This window comes from Dipteris shenzhenensis, chromosome 7 (assembly GCF_047967505.1).
Source record: "Dipteris shenzhenensis isolate YYH24624 ecotype China chromosome 7, Dip_SZ_1.0, whole genome shotgun sequence".
NCBI lineage: Eukaryota > Viridiplantae > Streptophyta > Polypodiopsida > Gleicheniales > Dipteridaceae > Dipteris > Dipteris shenzhenensis.
Window position 1 is genome coordinate 12,375,426 of NC_141602.1, and position 19,103 is coordinate 12,394,528.

The 19,103-nt window shown below is 40.7% G+C and overlaps 1 protein-coding gene across 1 annotated transcript; it reads right to left on the minus strand.

Moving 5' to 3' along the window:
• Positions 1-3,183: 3,183 nt before the first annotated feature.
• LOC147899958 (GDSL esterase/lipase At4g01130-like) lies at positions 3,184-7,165 on the minus strand. The gene is made up of 5 exons (XM_087377499.1): positions 6,665-7,165; positions 6,330-6,554; positions 6,084-6,238; positions 5,676-5,946; positions 3,184-3,575 (listed from the first exon to the last, which is right to left on the minus strand). The coding sequence occupies exons 1-5, from the start codon at positions 6,963-6,965 to the stop codon at positions 3,328-3,330; spliced, it is 1,200 nt and encodes a 399-aa protein (XP_087233625.1). The 5' UTR covers positions 6,966-7,165; the 3' UTR covers positions 3,184-3,327.
• Between the last annotated feature and the right edge of the window lie 11,938 nt (positions 7,166-19,103).

A 19,103-nucleotide genomic window follows, 5' to 3' on the forward strand; every position in this document is an offset into this window, starting at 1 on the left:
AATATATATTTAACTAAACCAATTCACCAAATATTACCTTCTTGTTGTTGAGTACGAATGCAAATTTTGTTGAGACACTTCCTTCGGTCTCCATATGAATGTTGTGGCATAATTGTGTAAGTGTACATTTTTTTCTAAGCGATATGACATTCACTAAGTTTCCATTCTCATTAACCATAATGTTGATTGATTCGTTGTCAATACAAAATAAGTTCGGATCCTAATCTATGGGAATAAGTTGATTTCCAATGAACCTACTCCATTTATAATAAAAGGAGAATATGGAATTGTGGCTTGCAACCATGTATTTGAGTTGTACTAAGCAATGAACAACCTCACATTAGGGGAGATTTGGGGTCTCAAAAGGGCCTCCAATTAGTGTTTCCTAATTTCAAGGGATTAGAGTGCAATTTGAGGTGTATCGATGAGAGTGCTCTAAGGTGTGGGGCAATGCCATGTTAAAGTTGACAAAAGCATTTGATTGTGTGGAGACCTCTAACCCAGAGTTTGGACCCATGATCTTCACTCTCTGCTCTTGATCTAATCTTCAATCCAAGGGATACATTCAAAATCTAGGTAAAGCACTCTTAGCCATTAGATCAAGGGGTAGATCTAAGGGATACCATCAAAGGATAGAAGGATCAAATCTCCACCCTTGATCAACACAAAGATCTAATGGACAAGATGAGAGGAAAATGCGCTTCAATATGGGCCATAGATTTGCTAGCAGATCCAAGGGAGGAGATGAGTGCAAATGGCACTTCAATCCGGGCCCTAGATTTAGAGGTAGATCAAGGGATGATATGAGGGGAAAAGGCACTTAAATCCAGTCCCTTGATTTGCAAGTGGGCTGCATGGCGATTCAATCCAAGCCATCCAAAATGTGCTTCAATCCTAGCCCTCTAAAAGGTGCTTCAATCTCCACCCTCCATTAGGCACCTCCATCTCATCCATTGATCTTGGACTTGAATCAAGGGCCCATATTAAAACTCACCTTTCCCCTCTTAATGAGGCCTCCCCAAAGTCAAAATTTTCCTTTTGGAGCCCACCAAAGTGTATCGACCATCCTAGACCTTTGATCTATCCACCATCATCTCCATCCAAAGGCCAAGGTTGACCAATTTGAAAATAAAGGTGCCCATGTTAGTGAGTCAATGCTACGGGTCCCTTAGCACATGGGTTACCATAAAAGGCTCATTTCTAATAGAATTAATCCATTTCTTAATCCATTCCTTATGAGGCCCTTTTGAGACCCCAAATCTCCCCTAATGTAGTATAATTAGTTGGATGTTATTATATCCCAACCATCATCCAAGAAGTTAAAATTTTCCTCTATGCCATTAGCCTTATAATGGAGCTTTTTACAAACTTTTATTGACAAATGATTGAATAGCTCAACAAAGACTATGATTGGTATGCAAATATTTATTCTGCATATTCTAGTTGCAATTCCTAGCCATAAGGAATGTTGTATTTCTGTTAACAATTTGGCTCTACAGCTCTCTGTCACATTACTGTTAGGAATTGGCCAATCAATGGTGTTCCATGCTGGGAGGTCTAATTTTTTCAACAAACCATGTGTATTGCCTTGTCCAATAATAATTGGTAATAATGATCAGAGAAAAATATACCTGATTGGGCAAGTTGCGTTCCAGATCGACTTGCATATTGCAATTTCCCTATAGACCCATGAATCACATCCATAAATCTTAAAAGGCATTCCGTCGGTTTCCATTGCGCATAAGATGAAGGGTATATATATGAAGGGAAGGAACAAGTGAAACAAATAAAAGGAAAAAAATATTAGGTAATTTTATACAAACTCTCAAATAATTCACGAGGAATTCACTTACAATTTGGTCTATGCTGTGGAAGACACTTTGGATTATCCACCAAGCCAAGCTCTTTACGCATGTACACATGCTAAATCAGATTTCAAAATTTGATTTTTTCCCATCCATCGTTCTAAAATCTGTCACTCTACCCTTCCAAAATGTCAAAAATCTATTGCTAGAATGTCTTTTCCTTCTCCTATTGGGTTGCATTAGCACCACCTTCCTTTTGATATACTCAATTTTGCCAATTACCTTCAACAACAATTTTGTTGGCAATTTCTATAGAAGAAATAGATTGGTGAGGCAAAGGGCTCACATTTATATCCTCATCCTTGCCATTTTGGTCAACACAATGTTTTTTACACGTTCGATAACTAGCCATTGAAAACTTAAAGGAGTTTATCTTGAAATACCTAAAAAATGAAAGCAATATATCAATCGTGCAATCTCAGCCCTGATCCCCAAAACGAGCTCCCATTCTTCCAAATACTAAGGCTTGACAACATCCCACTACATTTTAAGATTTATGTGCCTTTGAAATAGGCCTTATGTGAAACAAAAGCTTATGATAGTTTGTGCTTGCCTTATGCTTAGCAAATCAACATACTAGGAGGCCTTTGAGCCCTCTAATGAACATTAAAAATCTAGACAATTATTGTTAAATTATCTTTGTTTAAGAAATTATCTCAAGTACTAAAAGTTAGGCTCCTTAAAGCCTCGGCATGACTTTTGTAGTATTATGTGACATGAAAATCTATCTTAGAGCTTATGATAGTTTGTGGTTGTTTATGCTTAGGAAAACCACTTATTAGGAAGCATTTGAGACCTCTAATGACATTAGAAAACTATCTAGAGAAATCCATTATTGTTATTATCTTGATATATCGCAAATCCTCTTATAATGTTTGAGACCGTATCTCAAGCACAAAAAACTAAGCTCCTTAAAGCCTTTTCACGGCTTTTGTAGCCTTGATGACTAGCCAGACATAGATTTTAGAACTATCTCTAAGTTTTCACTCTACTCATGAAAAATGGAAAGGTGAAAGGGAAAGTTTAGTTAAGATCAAACTTAGTATATGTGCTCTAGTAGTGAGGTAGAAAGGACAAGACTAGGCACTTACTAGATCAATTTCACACACATTAACCTACAATCTTACATCTATTCAAGAAAAACAAACCTTACTTATAATTGGTATTTAGGGTTTCTCCCTCTATCCTTCCTTTTAGTATATACTTCCTTGTAGTATCCCATCGAATAAGAATTGTTATCTATGAATTTAAAAAATTGATGGACATTAGAAAGGAAAAGTGTGGGATTTCAGGGTACTTTTGTTGGACCATGTAAAAATTCTAGCTAATGATGAGTATTTTCTCTCATCATGAAGATACAAAAGTTGCTCTAGCTTTTGTAATGCAAATTTGATGTCAATAATGACTCTCATTGAAAATATTGAGCTTGAGAGCTACAATAAAATTGAGGCCATAAAAGCATCTATTCAATGTCAAGTCTTGTAAAGCTCCTCAAATTCTCTCCTGTAAGAAACCCATTTGCCACAAATCTAGCAAATGATTCAACTGGATGTATGGTGTCCCAAAACATATATATAGAAGGATCATTACATCTCCATGCTCTTGTAAGTGTTCCATTTATGTAACCAGTTTGGCCACATCGAACATTTTCATTGTAATTGTATTCCCCACCACCAGCTCCACAACAAGCTCTATGATAATACTTGATACCTGCATATGACATTAATAGTTAGTAAATTATTCAAATAGTACAAAAAACATGACTTGGATATATCTATAGATTCCCATAGATCCATGCATGTCTGTGTTTTTACCCTAGTGTGCATGCATGCATGTATGCATGTGTGTATGCTTGCGTGCATGTATGTGTGTGTGTGCATGTGCATATGCATGTGTGCATGTATATGTGCTTGCGTGCATGCATGTGCACATGTGTTTTGTTTGTAGGCACGTATGTGTGCATAGATGTGTGTGTGTGTGCATGCATGCATGTGAGTGAGTGTGTGTGTGTGTGTGTGTGTGTGTGTGAGAGAGAGAGAGAGAGAGAGAGAGAGAGAGAGAGAGAGAAGTGTATCTAGTTGATGCAGACAATTACATATGTGTATGCATCTAAAGGGGCACAATAGTTAAAATGTTTCACTTTATCCTTAGATGCATGTAAAATTGTGAAAACGAGAGAGAGAGATAGGGGGTGGGCAAGGGGTGAGGGCATTGGAGGGGGTTGAAGGGATAATTTACTTGTATTTACTATTAATATGGGCCCCTACCTTGCTGAATTGTCTTAATAAGTGATCTGAGAAGGTAGCCCTATGTATGTATATTCTTATGAACTTTCTATATTCTGATAGCCCTTTTTACAACCCATGTCCTAGGGTCACATGCTTTTTCATGCACCTCTAAAAAGAAAGTATCTATGCATGTATGAAGTGGATTGAAAAGGGATGATGTGACTCTTGGCTTTCTGTTCTAAACTAAAGTGTTGTATCCACCTCTGGAGCTCTTAAGTAAGAGGTGCAAGCCTAGATTAAAAGACTAGAACATCCAATTCATCTCAATGATGCCCTTCCTGAAGGGCTAAACCATATAAATATCCTCGACATTGCAACTTTATATAGCTAGACAGTGGTAATTTCAAAAACCTTGGTATCCATAAAGAGACTTTTGGTGCCATCCTTGAACTTGCTTTTGTAGAGGTGAGGATAATTTTAAACATGCTTCCATAAGGTTGGAAAATATTTTTTGTTTTTACAATTAAATAGCAACATCAAGTTTCATAATTACTTTTTTGAGTGCTTATGTTCCTAGATTTACTCGAAGCTTTCGTAGTTCACTTATATCTCCTTTGTTAGAGATTGATATTCATAATGAATAAAGTAGGCATCTATGACATATTGATCCTTGACTCTAGTGAAGCTTGGATTTATGTAGGAGACATCATACTAAACAACCCACTAATAAATATGACAAGTCTCCTTCATTTAATCGCTCTTTTTGCGTATATGTTCCAATCTTTATGTTCTCAATGTTGGGGTGCACTTTGTAGGACAAACATAGATCCTCATGGAGGGAGATCTGAGATCATGAACAATATGTAACTCTTATCTTAGTCCTCTCTTAGTCCCTAAACTTGAAGAAGTAAGGCAAACTCTTTTTAACCACCTAGAGGGAGGACTCTTTTTAACCACCTAGAGGGAGGACTCTTTTTAACCACCTAGAGGGAGGACAATGACAAGCATATTCTTATGGAGGGAGGTCATGAACAATATATAACACGTATCTTAGTGCATGAACTTGAAGGAGTAAGCTAGCCTCTTTCTAGCCCGCTAGAGGCAGGACATAATTCTTATCTTACTTCAAGTAGTAAGCTACCCTTTTTCTAACCAGCTAGATGGAGGACAAAGACAAATATATATTCATGGTATGGAGAACTCTTACATCTTAGTCCCTTAACTTAAAGGTGTAACCTAAGCTCTTTCTAATAGTGTTCACGGAAAACCTCTAAACTATATACAATGAATTGAAACATTTTGATTTTGACCTTTTCTCAATTTTGTAAATCTAGAAAGTTATTTTTTAGCTAAAAAATCTACCAAGTAAGTTTTGTGATTTGTTGAAAAAAATGTTTTCTCTAAACCACCTCTAAACATTCCGTTCTAGAAAAAACATATTCTTAATGATTTCTAAGAACCACCGTTTTAACCACTAAGAAGAAACTATGAAGGGAGGACATGACAACTATATCTAAGAAGAAGAGGATGAAGAAAAAGAGAGGGAGAGAGAGATGCGTTATCGTTCTAATAGCGCCGTTACCGTAGCTGTGTGGGTTTCGTATAGCTCCCATGAAAACTGCGTTTGCATCGAACAACGTCCACTCTGCGGATGGCAGCTCCTCGCTTAACCTTTCCAGTAGATCCTCCAGAAGAACGTTGTGACGATCCACCAATTCATTCAGAGGTGCCCAACACCCATACTCGTCTAGTTCTTCCACCGGTGGATTCCTTGTGCCTAGTCGCTCCGGCGTGCACCCCAGTGGGATCAAATTCATCACTGCCATGTTTACCGCCCCTTCCGCATGCAGCCTCTGTATCAATGTTCAAGCCCATTTCATTACTTAGTCCGCACAGAGTACAAACACTTGCATCAATATTAAGCCCACCGTGCAGGCTCTCGGACACACTCGGAATAATATCTTGCCTTCGGCCTCTCGAGGAGATTTACCTTCAGCCCCGTTTCAATTGCAGTAAGCGTGATATTCAGGTTCCCATTCACATCGTAGTTCGGATAGTTGAACGTGAAGCTGTAGTAGTCATTGTTACCCGTCTCGATAAGATACACTCCGTCCGTGAAGTCTTGTGGCGAAGGTAATCTGTCGACTATTGACAAGAGGTCTACGGTCATAAACCTGCGTTCATTGGAAATTACCTGAGCAAATGAGTGGGAAAAGCTCTCTTATTAAGATTATACCTTGTGGATCGGATTCATTCCATCCGCGAAGGACATCCATCTTGAATTCCCGGAACTGGTCGATTTGCACAGAAAATGAAAATAAACCTATGCTGCTACTCCCATCCCCAGTGATCGTAGTGTTGCGAGCCGTGGAACCGGAGGACGCAAAGTTTGCACCGCATCTAAAATCTGGCCTTACAGAGAGCAGAAAAGGATCTCCCAACCCATTTCCTAATCCTTGAGCTGGCGAGTCAAATCAGTCATGCGACCTTATGTTAATCCAAAGTGCAGTAGTGTGACATTTTGAAAACTGAAAATGTCGTACAAAAATTTCATCGCGGTATTTGACGTACTTATGAAATCAACAATCAGACGGCCGTTGCTGAATCGCCTAGAAGGCTTCGGAAAATAGTCAATCCCATACGGGGGAAACTCCGATGGTGAACGAAGAGGCATCGCCTGCGCATTTTCGCCCACATCCATCATCGACGCCCCCAAAACAAACAAAGGTGTCGTAGGACAATTGCGCGTGGACTCGTTCGTGGAAAGCCGCCAAGCATACCCGGATGCAATGCAATCTTCCCAGAAGTATGCGAAAACTAGAGCCCAAGTAGACAACTGCAAAATAGAACGGGCTGTGATTGTGAGAGACATTTTCAAGAGGCTTAACAAGGTTGCTCGAGATGGGTTAGCTGGTTCAATCAAAAGAAGTTGGAGGCCAAGAAAGGAGCATGCATAGCAAACAGTGCATAGCGGAGAGATGGAGATCTGGCGAAGCTCATGGCTGTAGGGAGCAATCAGACACAGAACAGACGCAATAGGCAGAAGGAGGATGTAATGTAATAGTTTTTGCAGTGCTGTGAGAGAAGAGAAAATACTTAATGGGCAGTACAAGTTTGAAGGTTCAAGGAACTATGCATGCTTTTTGCGTTCAGTAATGGGCTTTAAAGATACCTCCCATGCACAACAGCGTTGTCTATGACAGCTTCTACCTTATTTACTCATGTCAGTTTTCTCTTCTCAGATGACGTGCAAATAAGGCAGTAAGAGCAAAAGGTAGAAATAAGGCAGTAAGAGAAAGAGCAAATAGAGGTAGAAAGAGCACGTGCCGCCTAAAGAAAAAGCACGTCGTGAAAGGGGTAACTTGCAAGGTTTCAAAAGTTGTGGTCGTATATCCATTTAGAGCACGAGTAACCTGACCCGTCTACGACGGGCTAGCGACCCGCTCCGCCGGGTCTCAAGATGCTAAAATGTCTGAAACCAGCAACATGTTCTAACCAAAAAAAAAGTCTACGACATAGTACTTCAAAATATTTAAAAAAACCTATACAAAGATTACTGAAATAAAGATTTCCCACCCAAGAAAGCCTCAAGAGGGTTTGAAAGAGCAATGTCATACTCCTAGGCTCTTGCTGTTGCCAATTGCAAAACTTCCTTGTACACAACATTTGTGGTAGAAGTATTATCCATCTCCTCGCCCCTAGCATTAGATGCACTCTGCAAAATGAAAACCTTAGGTAACAGTGTTTGATGCTCGGATATGTGAAAATGCCACGTATAGTTGGCCATGATTGAATACCGGTGTCACCAAGTACAGCCCCAAAAACAAACAATGTTTGGCCCTGTGGCTTATTGATTGTCATGCAAAATGCCAAATCGGATAGGAAATTGCCATCTCCTCATGTCGAATGGGAGTTTAAGGTTGGTCGAAATGAATGTTATCCTTCCAATAAACGTTCTATCACCCGTTTTTCAGCTTCTAACACTTTCTGTGAAACTCTTTCCAAATACACATCCGCAAACACAGTCATAATTGAACATATAAAATCTAAAATAGACACCTAAAAAGAAAAAAGTATGCGGCCATGTACTATAGGGAAAAAGCCTGCGCCGACCATGTGCTCCACATCCGCCATGTCCAAAAAAAAATTAATCTATGACAGAGTACTTCAAAAATATCACATCCAAAAGTGCAATCACATGTATGAACATGCAATAGCTACATCAAACAACTGATTGATATATCCAAATACACAGCCGCAAATAAAGTCATAACTGAACATACAAAATCTACAACAGACACACAAACATCCCTAAGGGAAAAGTCTACGACCATGTGTTACACGGAAAGGCCTGCGACGTTCGCCACATCCACCGCAGTTATGAAAATACAACGGGGTACCAACATTCGTATATGGGCCAGCATCACACAGAAAGATAAATTGGGAACTATAATTATTGAGCTGGTAATCTAGGACAGCGTAATATCCCATATGGATTGTGGATGTGGAGATTCATTAGAAACCCTAAATCAGGAACAGTCCTAAAAGATAAACAATAGCATGTTTTCCCACTCACATATAATAAAAAAAAAACCTTTTATTTTAACAAAAAAATAAAGCAACAAACAATGTACACGATTCTTACCCAAGGTAGCTCTCCAGCTCAAGCAAATCCAACAACAGTTGCGCGCTCTCCAGAGATCCCCAGCCCATACGATCTGCAATTTTCTAAAAGTGAGTGACTATACTATTAAACATGTCAACATAAAACGTGGTTGTCAAGCAACTATGTACCTTGCACCTGCGCTCTTGTCATCTCCTCATGTCGAATGGAAGTTTAAGGTTGGTCGGAATGAATGTTATCCTTCGAATAAACGTTCTATCACCAGCATTGGTACCAATAATGATTTTAGCTTCTAACACTTTCGTGTGAAACTTTTTCGAGTAACCTGACCCGTCTACGATGGGCTAGCGACCCGCTCTGCCGGGTCTCAAGATGCTAAAATGTCTGAAACCAGCAACATATTCTAACAAAAAAAAAAATGTCTACGACATAGTACTTCAAAATATTGCATCTGAAAGTGAAACCAGAGAACTCATTGATATGTCCAAATACACATCCGCATACAAAGTCATAACTGAATATACAAAATGTACAATAGACACACAAACATCCCTAAAGGGAAACGTCTGTGGCCATGTACTATAGGGAAAAGCCTGTGCCGGCCATGTACTCCACATTTACCATGTCCAATAAAAAAATTTCTCTATGACAGAGTACTTCAAAAAAATATCACATCCAAAAGTGCAGTCACATGTCTGAACATGCAATAGCTACATCAAAGAACTGACTGATATATCCAAATACACAGTCGTAAAATAAAGTCATAACTGAACATACAAAATCTACAACACACACACAAACATCCCTAAGGGAAAAGCCTGCGGCCATGTACTGCAGGGAAAAGCCTGCGACGGCCATTCAGTCTACGTCCACCACGTCCGCCGCGTCCACCACGGCTACAAACACACAATGGAGTACCAACAATCGTATCTGGACCAGCATCATATAGAAAGACAATTTAGAAACTATAATTATTGAGCCATAAAACTTTTATACATGTATGTTGGTAAAACCCAACTCATTCTTTAGAGTACTTACTCAGACGCAAAGGGCTGTCAACAATGCTGGCAAAGGTGTACGTGTAGTCCCCATTTTGCCCTCGATAGAAAATTCGTGTCCACACACATTCATAGTATCCCAGCCAACGAACAGTGATGGTTTGTGGTCCATCATCCCTATGAAGCCGGCAACCCAGGACAGCGTAATATCCCAAATGGACTCGTCCATCCAAAGGATTGTGGACGTGGAGATTCATTAGAAACCCTGAATCAGGAACAGTCCTAAAAGACAAACAATAGCATGTTTTCCCACTCAAATATAATCCAAAAAGACTTTTGTTTTAACAAAAAATAAAGCATTAAACAATCCACACAGTTCTTACCCAAGGTAGCTCTCCAGCTCAAGCAAATCCAACAACAGTTGTGCGCTCTCCAGAGATCCCCAGCCTGCAGGATCTACAATTTTCTAAAAGTGAGTGACTATACTATTAAACGTGTCAACATAAAACGTGGTTGTCAAGCAACTATGTACCTTGCACCTGTGCTCTTGTTTCGGTGACAAATGTGAACTGCCTAGACATCCTATCACATTGCAAAAAAAGAATGCACGTGTCAATCTACATATACTGGAAAAAAACAATAGGCTTTGAAAAGAAAATAGCCTGTAGTGTATTGCAAACCCATAACTCAAATTAAAAATGAAATCCAAACATTATCAAGGACAAAGTCATGAAATATTACGTCTCACTTCATCTTTGTATAAATAGCCAACATTCCCAAAGACCTATGATAGTTGGAATACTGAAAGAACTTAAAAAAAAGCTATACAAAGATTACCGAAATGAAGATTTTCCACCCAAGAAAGTCTGAGGAGGGCTTGAAAGAGCAATGTCATACTCCTAGGCTCTTGCTGTTGCCAATTGCAAAACTTCCTTGTACACAACATTTGTGGTAGAAGTATTATCCATCTCCTCGCCCTTGGCATCAGACGCACTCTGCGAAATAAAAACCTTAACAGCATTTGATGATCGGATACGTGAAAATGCCACATATAATTGGCCATGACTGAATACCGGTGTCGCCAAGTACAGCCCCAAAACTGACAATGTTTGGCCCTGTGACTTATTGATTGTCATGCCAAATGCCAATCGGATAGGAAATTGCCGTCTCCTCATGTTGAATGGAAGTTTAACGTTGGTCGGAATGAATGTTATCCTTGGAATAAACGTTCTATCACCAGCATTGTTACCCGTAATGATTTCAGCTTCTAACACTTTTGTGTGAAACTCTTTGCATATCAACCGTGTCCCATTGCACAAACCCTGGCGAGGATTCAAATTACGCAACAAAATTATAGGAGCATTCCTTTTCAAAACCAACCGATGTGGGGGATATCCACCACCAAGATCAAGACTGTTCAAATACTCGACTGCAAACAAAAAGGAATCTCCCCCTAAGTTGTCCACTGAGTCTGCACTTAGGTACTCCCTTTCCTCACCGGGCATTGCCTTCAATGCCGTAGTATTAATTGCATCAACCTCGATGTTTCGAGGTGCAAGAATAGCACGCTCTCGAAAGTATGGTGCATAGTCCAAAATAGTTGCAAGCCCTCGATATACCCATCTAATGAGGCCTTCCATGGACTTTGCCTCTAAAAGCATATGCGATGGAATCACCACAGTATCTTCTTTTGTACATCTATTTATCCCATTGCCAATGTCCAAAACCCATTGCATGAACTCTTGCTCAGCACAATTATCACCATTCCGAAGGACCCGCATATTCTGCGTTAACTTCAATACTGTAGTGCGACCCCAAATCCTTGAGTGGCATAAGGTAGCATTGACAATGTCCTCTCGTCCTGCCTTTGGAAGAACTGGCAAGACTTGCCTAAAATCCCCCCCCAACAATACCACCTTCCCACCAAAAAGTTGCTCATTGGACATGATATCTCGCAAAGTTCTGTCTAGTGCCTCGAAAGCAAACCGGTGAGTCATGGGTGCCTCATCCCATATTATCAGCCTAGCCATCTTCAAAACATCTGCGAGTTGACTATTAACCTTAATATTGCAACTGCTAGTACCATCCAGCTCCAGCGGTATCTTGAATCGTGAGTGTGCCGTGCGTCCATTGGCTAGTAGCAATGCAGCAATCCCAGAAGATGCACATGCCAAAGCGATGAGCCCCTCCCCCCGCAATCGAGAGAGCAAGCAATTGTAGAGAAAGGTCTTTCCAGACCCTCCTATACCATCGAGAAAAAAGACCTCACCACCATCTCCATAAACCCTTGCCAAAATCCGATCGAATGCAGCACGTTGACAGTGATTCAAGGACATTTCCATTTGCTGGGCAGTCTGTGCTTCTTTCACACAATCAAACATTCTTTCTTCTTGCAATAAACCATTTCCAGCTTCTGACAAAGATGTTCTATCTACAACAGGCATTCCGTCAAACTCAGCCAACCTTCGACCATGTTGTTGAAGAATGTGCTCTAAGTGCAATATAGCCTTCTTTATTGCTAGTTCACGACGACCAATTAAATTCCCCTTACTTGATTCCAATATATTAAAAAAATCATCCGAAAGCTCAAGGGAAAATTTTTCCCACAAAAGTTGAGGAGACGTTGGCTCACAAAAAACCAATATTGTGACAAATAGGTGTCTCAATTGTGCACTATTTTGATAAAACACAGCCTCTTGCATACACACAAACCATTCATCATCACTCTCCAACAATCCCCGTGCTATGCATGCTGCCTTGAAAGTAGGGTACACTTCGCTGTCAAAAGTACGTAGGTCATCAAAGGACTTGCATCCCGTGCACACATTAAGAAGCATACGCATGAAGTAGAGCTCACCAGCTGAGGGGGAAATATTGTACATCCGACCTATGGTATTCCCCTTTTGTCTTCTAGTCCACCGCTTACTGGTTTTGTTCCAAACCAACTTCTCTGGCAAGTCACCATATAGCAAGTTGCTTGCGTCAGATTGCAACTGATTATAAGTGAACCATTCTGTGAGGGTGGTCTTTTGATTTTGTTCCCTGCCTACAACATTTTGCAAATCATCATCATCTCGAAAGATGACGTTATTGCACATCGGAAGATGAACTTGCAATCTTTGCACATCGGGTTTTTCATCGTGTGTGGCATACTCATAAATCCGCCAACATGCTTCTGATGCTGACACGTAACGTGCATCTAAGTAACTACTAATCTCATCAATGGCACCATCAACTCTGTTGTGCAAATGCCCTTGCTCTCCTGCATTATTTAGCTGCATCTTGATAATGGCTCTGTCATGACCTTTGTACACATATTTATACAAATACTTAACTGCAGTGATTGTGGAGCATATTTCAACATTGATGTGTGCCTTGTACTTCATGGAGAGGAAAGGATTAAATGGCACAATCCAACGATTATCAATCACACCCCCTTTCACTTGTACCTTTCTACCATCATCACGACGCATGTAAACTGGATAGCCATCATTACCAACAATAGTCGTCTGTGAGAATCCACGTGGATAATGACGAATGCATTTTCCATCAACCATGCAAGCTGCAGATGGATTTAGTGCACCACACGGACCATGGACACTACATTGCCCAATAATATCATGCAACTCTGGGAACATAGCCTTATCTGGCAACTCCGCACACACTAATCGGTCATAGTGACCGATCTCCACGGGTTTGAAACCACTTTCTAATATCAACAATATGTGTGAGTGTGGCAGGCCTCTCTTTTGAAACTCTATGACACTCACATATCCAACCACCTTCCCAAACAAATTATGTTTTGTAATTGACTGCATCATGTCCTTATGCTTTTGGAAAAACACACGGGCTGTCAAATCTGGACGGTCTTGTGCAGTTTGCCCTGGCAACAATGCTATAGATATTTCAGGCCATTTGGGATTACAGGTGAATGTTATGAATAAATCCGGTTTGCCCCTTTTTCTGACAATTGCCATAGCATCTTGGTATAGCTGGCACATATACCGAGGCCCTCCCGTAAAAGAAGAAGGCAACACCACCCTACGCCCTGCAGCATTGCCAAGCACAGTACGTGTCCCATCAGCTGTATTCACCATGTCCATCAACCCTTGATAGACTTCAGCGCGTAGGGAAGCTTGGTTGTTTCGTATCCACACCAACCTAGACTCTTCCATGCTACTATAGGCATCAACCATGTATTGCTGCAGCAATCTACCCCCACGCAAAAGACACGCATTTGTATCATATCTCACTTGCAAAAGATATGCGTAGTATTGTCTCTGGGTGACACAACTCTGTCCACGTATCTCGTGCAATGGTGTGTGATTAGGAACATCACTATATGGGATATATGGATGCCAACCATCTTCTCCCCGAGGGAACAAAAGAACATACATGAGAGGCATGTATGATCGGTGCAAATTAGATATTCTACGCACAAACCCATTGCGGCTAAAAATTTGAATGTCCCGATTTCCAATATCAAAGTCATCCCCTTGTCCTGGCATGATTGCAGCAACCTCGCTAGCCATAGGAGCCAAGTACTGCCTTGAGGTGGAGCGGCTCTCACAAATAACCATCCTCAGGTTTGTATGTGGATTTGTTCTTAGCACTTGCCCAATAGCCATCAATGCACTGGCATATGGATTGCACTCGTGCATCATCCTCTGCAACAACTCCAAAATGCCTGGATCCAAACCAGGCATCCCATCTAAACGGTGTTCTAGTTCATGATCAGTATCATACACGTACAACTGTGCAAAACGTGGCATCTCTTGCCTAGCCTCATCCGGCAACAAATTTCCAACCTGATGATACACACTACCATGGACTCGAAAGTTTTGTATACCCCCATTCCCACGGAACATTTGATCAACATGGGCTCCCAATGAAACAAATGCCATGGCACTATTATAAGCCCTAATGTTTTTCTTAAATAGTCTGCTTCTAGCATCATGTCCGTGTAGTAGAACTCTCAAAATCTCTGGTGGTTCTTCTAACTGCAACAATGACACACGACCAACTTTGCAACAGTGCTTGCCCACAACTTGATGCATATGCATTCGCGTCTCTTGTTTCCACAGTTGAGCCTGGCAAAAGCTACATGTATGATCCATGGATCCGAGTGCATGAACAGAAGGAGCATCGAAGACCAGTGGATACAAAGATGGATGCTCTACATTTTCCCTTAATGGAAAAGTACGCAAGATAGAGAGGCTCCCCCCTGCACCCAAAATCACAGCCCTATTGTGAACAACACGCCTTCGGGCTCTTAAATGAGTAGCATCCCTGGTTGCATCCATTTGAGTAGTTGTACATACTACTGGAGCATGTTCATGCTCATTACGTACTATTGGTGCAGTATGGAGGTCCATTCTATTTTCAGCAGTGCATGCTACATTACTGTGCCCATGCATTTGATTCTGTTCTCTGCGTAGGCCAACTTCTACATCCATAGATTCCATTGCCCCCCTCACACTTCTAGCAACTTGTGTTCTCGACCTTGTTCTTTGTATAGCATAAATGCGACGGGCCGCCCGTGTTGAATCCATTTGAGTACTTGTACCTATTACTGGAGCATGTTCATGCTCATTTTCTATAGTTGGTAAAGTATTGACATCCATTGTATTTTCAGCAATGCACGGTACATTACTGTGCCCATACATTTGGTCCTGTTGTCTGCGAAGGCCATCTTCTACATCCATAGATTCCACAGCCACCCTCACGCTTCTAACTCCTTGTGTTTTCGACCTTGTTCTTTGTATAGCATAACTACGACGGGCCGCCCGTGTTGAATCCATTTGAGTAGGTGTACCTATCACTGAAGCATGTTGATGCACTCTACCTACTGTTACTGAAGTATTGAGGTCCATTGTATTTTCAGCCACAATGCACGCTACATTACTGCATCCATGTATCTGATTGTGTTGACTGCAAACTCCTACTTCTACACCCATAGATTCCACAGCCACCCTCATGCTTCTAGCACCTTGTGTTTTAGACCTTGTTCTTTGTATAGCATAAGCACGACGGGCTGCCCGCGTTGAATCCAACAATCTTCTCCTATGAGAACGTATTGAATGTAGCCTCTCTTCTATTTGTCTTGCCATCTTCTGTATCCACTCAACCAACTACATAAATATCTATTCCTCAAAGGGAAAAATAGATTAATCAAATAACTTATGCATCATCCCTAACCATGACAAAGCCATCCCTTTCCCATCTATCTAAAATTGAGAGCGGACCATCTATGCGTTGAACTCATTATCTTTCGTAAGAGTAATGCTCATATTTTTTCAACATGTGAGCAAAATACAATACCATATGTGCAACCATCATTTGAAATATAAAAACCAAAGCTAACATATCTTTAAAAAAACTCAAAGTTGACCATCTCAAAAAAAGTATAACCATTGCATCAGCATTTATGCGAATACATGATGCAAAGAAATTACAAATATTTGAGTATATCTTAAATAAAACGAAAATGGGAAGGAACAATAGGCAATTCAAATATTGAATTAAATTAGCTTCCATTGCCATATATATGTCAAATGAAAGTAAATATAATCATTTGCAAAAAACTTGTCTTGCCAAATAATATAAGGGCAACCCAACTACATGAATCCCATAGAAACATTTGGGATTCCAGTACAAAAAGTGACATAAAAGTCTCAGGAGTCAAACTTGTCTTGCCAAATAACATAAGGGCAACCCAAGTACATGAATCCCATAGAAGCATTTGGGATTCTAGTACAAAAAGTGACATAAAAGTCTTAGGAGACTCTTAATTGTCACGGGTTGCAACCTGCTCTAGTTTACGGCTCATCCTGGTCATCAAAGCAGTTAGCCTATTTAAACCAACTTTGAACATTGACACCTCAGTGGACAGTAGCTGAACTTGTTCTTTCAGCTTATCAACTTGTAGTCTACACCCATTCTCACATACAACTGCCCCTTCTCCACCTCTCCCCAAAATCTGCTGCATCCATTGATTAGATTCCTTAACGCTATTCTCAATTTGAGAAATCCTTGCAATGAGAGTTCCAGGGAATTCTGCCATGCCCTGCGCTATTACTGCAGCACCATCTGAATGGATTTCTCCCCACAAAGAGCCCAAATATCGTGTGTTCATGGCACATGCATCCTTATTATTCTCGCACATGGCTTGAATGGACTTTAAAAGATTGTAATGACTTGAATGCTCAGTTGCATGGGTTGAAGCTCTCCCCCTTATAAGTCGTTTCATTATATTAGCAGTGCGACGTTTGCGGCTAGACTTAAAACGCTTTGAAGGCAACTTGGGACCGTGATTTGCTCCATGGGTTGAAGTCTCGGCCCTTGCTAAAACTTGATTTATCACATGAAGGCTATCTGGCTCAGGAAAAGATGACAACACAATGTCAGAAATTGCAGAGCCCTCCAACCTAGCAGCTCGCTTCATTGCCCGAAGGCTTTGTCGCCCATGAAAACCCGACTCCCCAAGATTTGGAACAACGGTAGAAGCCATTTCTGGAGCTGCATCCATAACAAAATACAAAAACCTTTTCAGGTATGTATTGGCTCAATTGTATAATTGGATCACACACATTCCATAGAACAAACATGAGCAGAAATGAATTGGCATAGGAGGTAGATACCCAAAGATTGTAGCCCATCTCCTCTCAGCAAAGAATTTGGAATCAAGTTGGATGGATTGAGATATTTGTGAATGAGCTCGTGCCAAGCACTCATGCAAATATTTTCCGATTCAAAGGCGGTAAGTTGCTTAGAGTGACCAAGGATATGGTGGTAGGAAGTAGAAATCATAGGACATGTTAAAAGGAGAAATCGACATGGAAGGCACATGGCCCTAGCGTCTATTTCAAAAATCAAATCCCCCTAACCTCCCCTTGCCATGCATTAGCCTCCTCTACCAAACCCTAAATCTAAGACCTTAGTCCTATGATCATCACCAAGCAATCTTACTACAATCTTACTGTCTGCTCATGAAGGTGCTCCTGGGAAAGATACAATTAACTTTGGACCTTTCATATCCAACCACATCATGGACTTATTTCACTTCTGTCCACCATTATATTTTGCTCCATGTGTGTGTGTGTGTAGCCCCATCTATCATCCAATCGCCTCATCTCTCGAGCTTAGTTCTCATGGCTATAAAGCACATGACGTGAAACACACTTAATCCTTTACTCTCCTTGAGAAGCAAGGCTAACTTCTGAAAGAGGTTAGATTAGATCACTTAGGGAAGAGGATGCTGCCTTATCTCTAGACATCCTGCCAGCTCGATGCTCCTAAGAAAATACAAATACCTTTAATGATTACTGATCCAAACACATCATGGCCTTGTCTTATTTCACTTCTGCCTACCATTATATTTCTCGTCCCCTCTCTCTCTCTCTCTCAATGTAGCCCCACCTATCATCCAATCGCCTCACGTCTCAAGCTTAGTTCTCATGGCTATAGTCCACATGACATGAAACATATTTGATGCTTTACTCTCATTGAGAAGCAAGGCTAGCTTCTCAAAACAAAGGTTAGATTAGATCACTTAGGGTAGAGGGTGCAAGCTTATCTATAGACATATTGCGAGGTCATCAAGATGCTCCTACGAAAGATACAATCACATTTAATGATTACTGGTCCAACCACATCATGGCCTTGTCTTATTTCATTTCTGCCCTACCATTATATCCTTTCGTCCTCTCTCTCTCTCTCCCTCTCTCTCTCTCTCTCTCTCTCTCTCTCTCTCTCTCTCTCTCTCTCTGTGTGTAGCCCCACCTATCATCCAATTGCCTCACGTCTCAAGCTTAGTTCTCATGCCTATAGTCCACATGACATGAAACATATTTGACACTTTACTCTCATTGAGAAGCAAGGCTAGCTTCTCAAAACAAAGGTTAGATTAGATCACTTAGGCTAGAGGGTGCAAGCTTATCTCTAGACATATTGCCAAGTCATCAAGATGCTCCTAGGAAAGATACAATTACATTTAATGATTACTAATATCCAATCGCCTCACCTCTGGAGGTTACTTCTCATGGCCATAATGCACATGACATGAAACATATATACATAATCCTTTACTCTCCTTGAGAGGTTGATTAGATCACTTAGGCTCCAACCACATCATCTGGTCCAATCACATCATCGCCTCCATTATCTTTTAGTTCTTCCATCTCAATAATATAATCATCTACAAACTTAATTCCTTTCTGTCCACCATTAGCTTGTCTCAAACGATGCAAACTCACACACACACACACAATGTGTCCTAAGGAAGCAAAGAAGTCATGAATTATCAGATCGGAATGGTTTCAAGGCTAGCTTCTCAAAACAAAGGTTAGATTAGATCACTTAGGCTAGAGGGTGCAAGCTTATCTCTAGA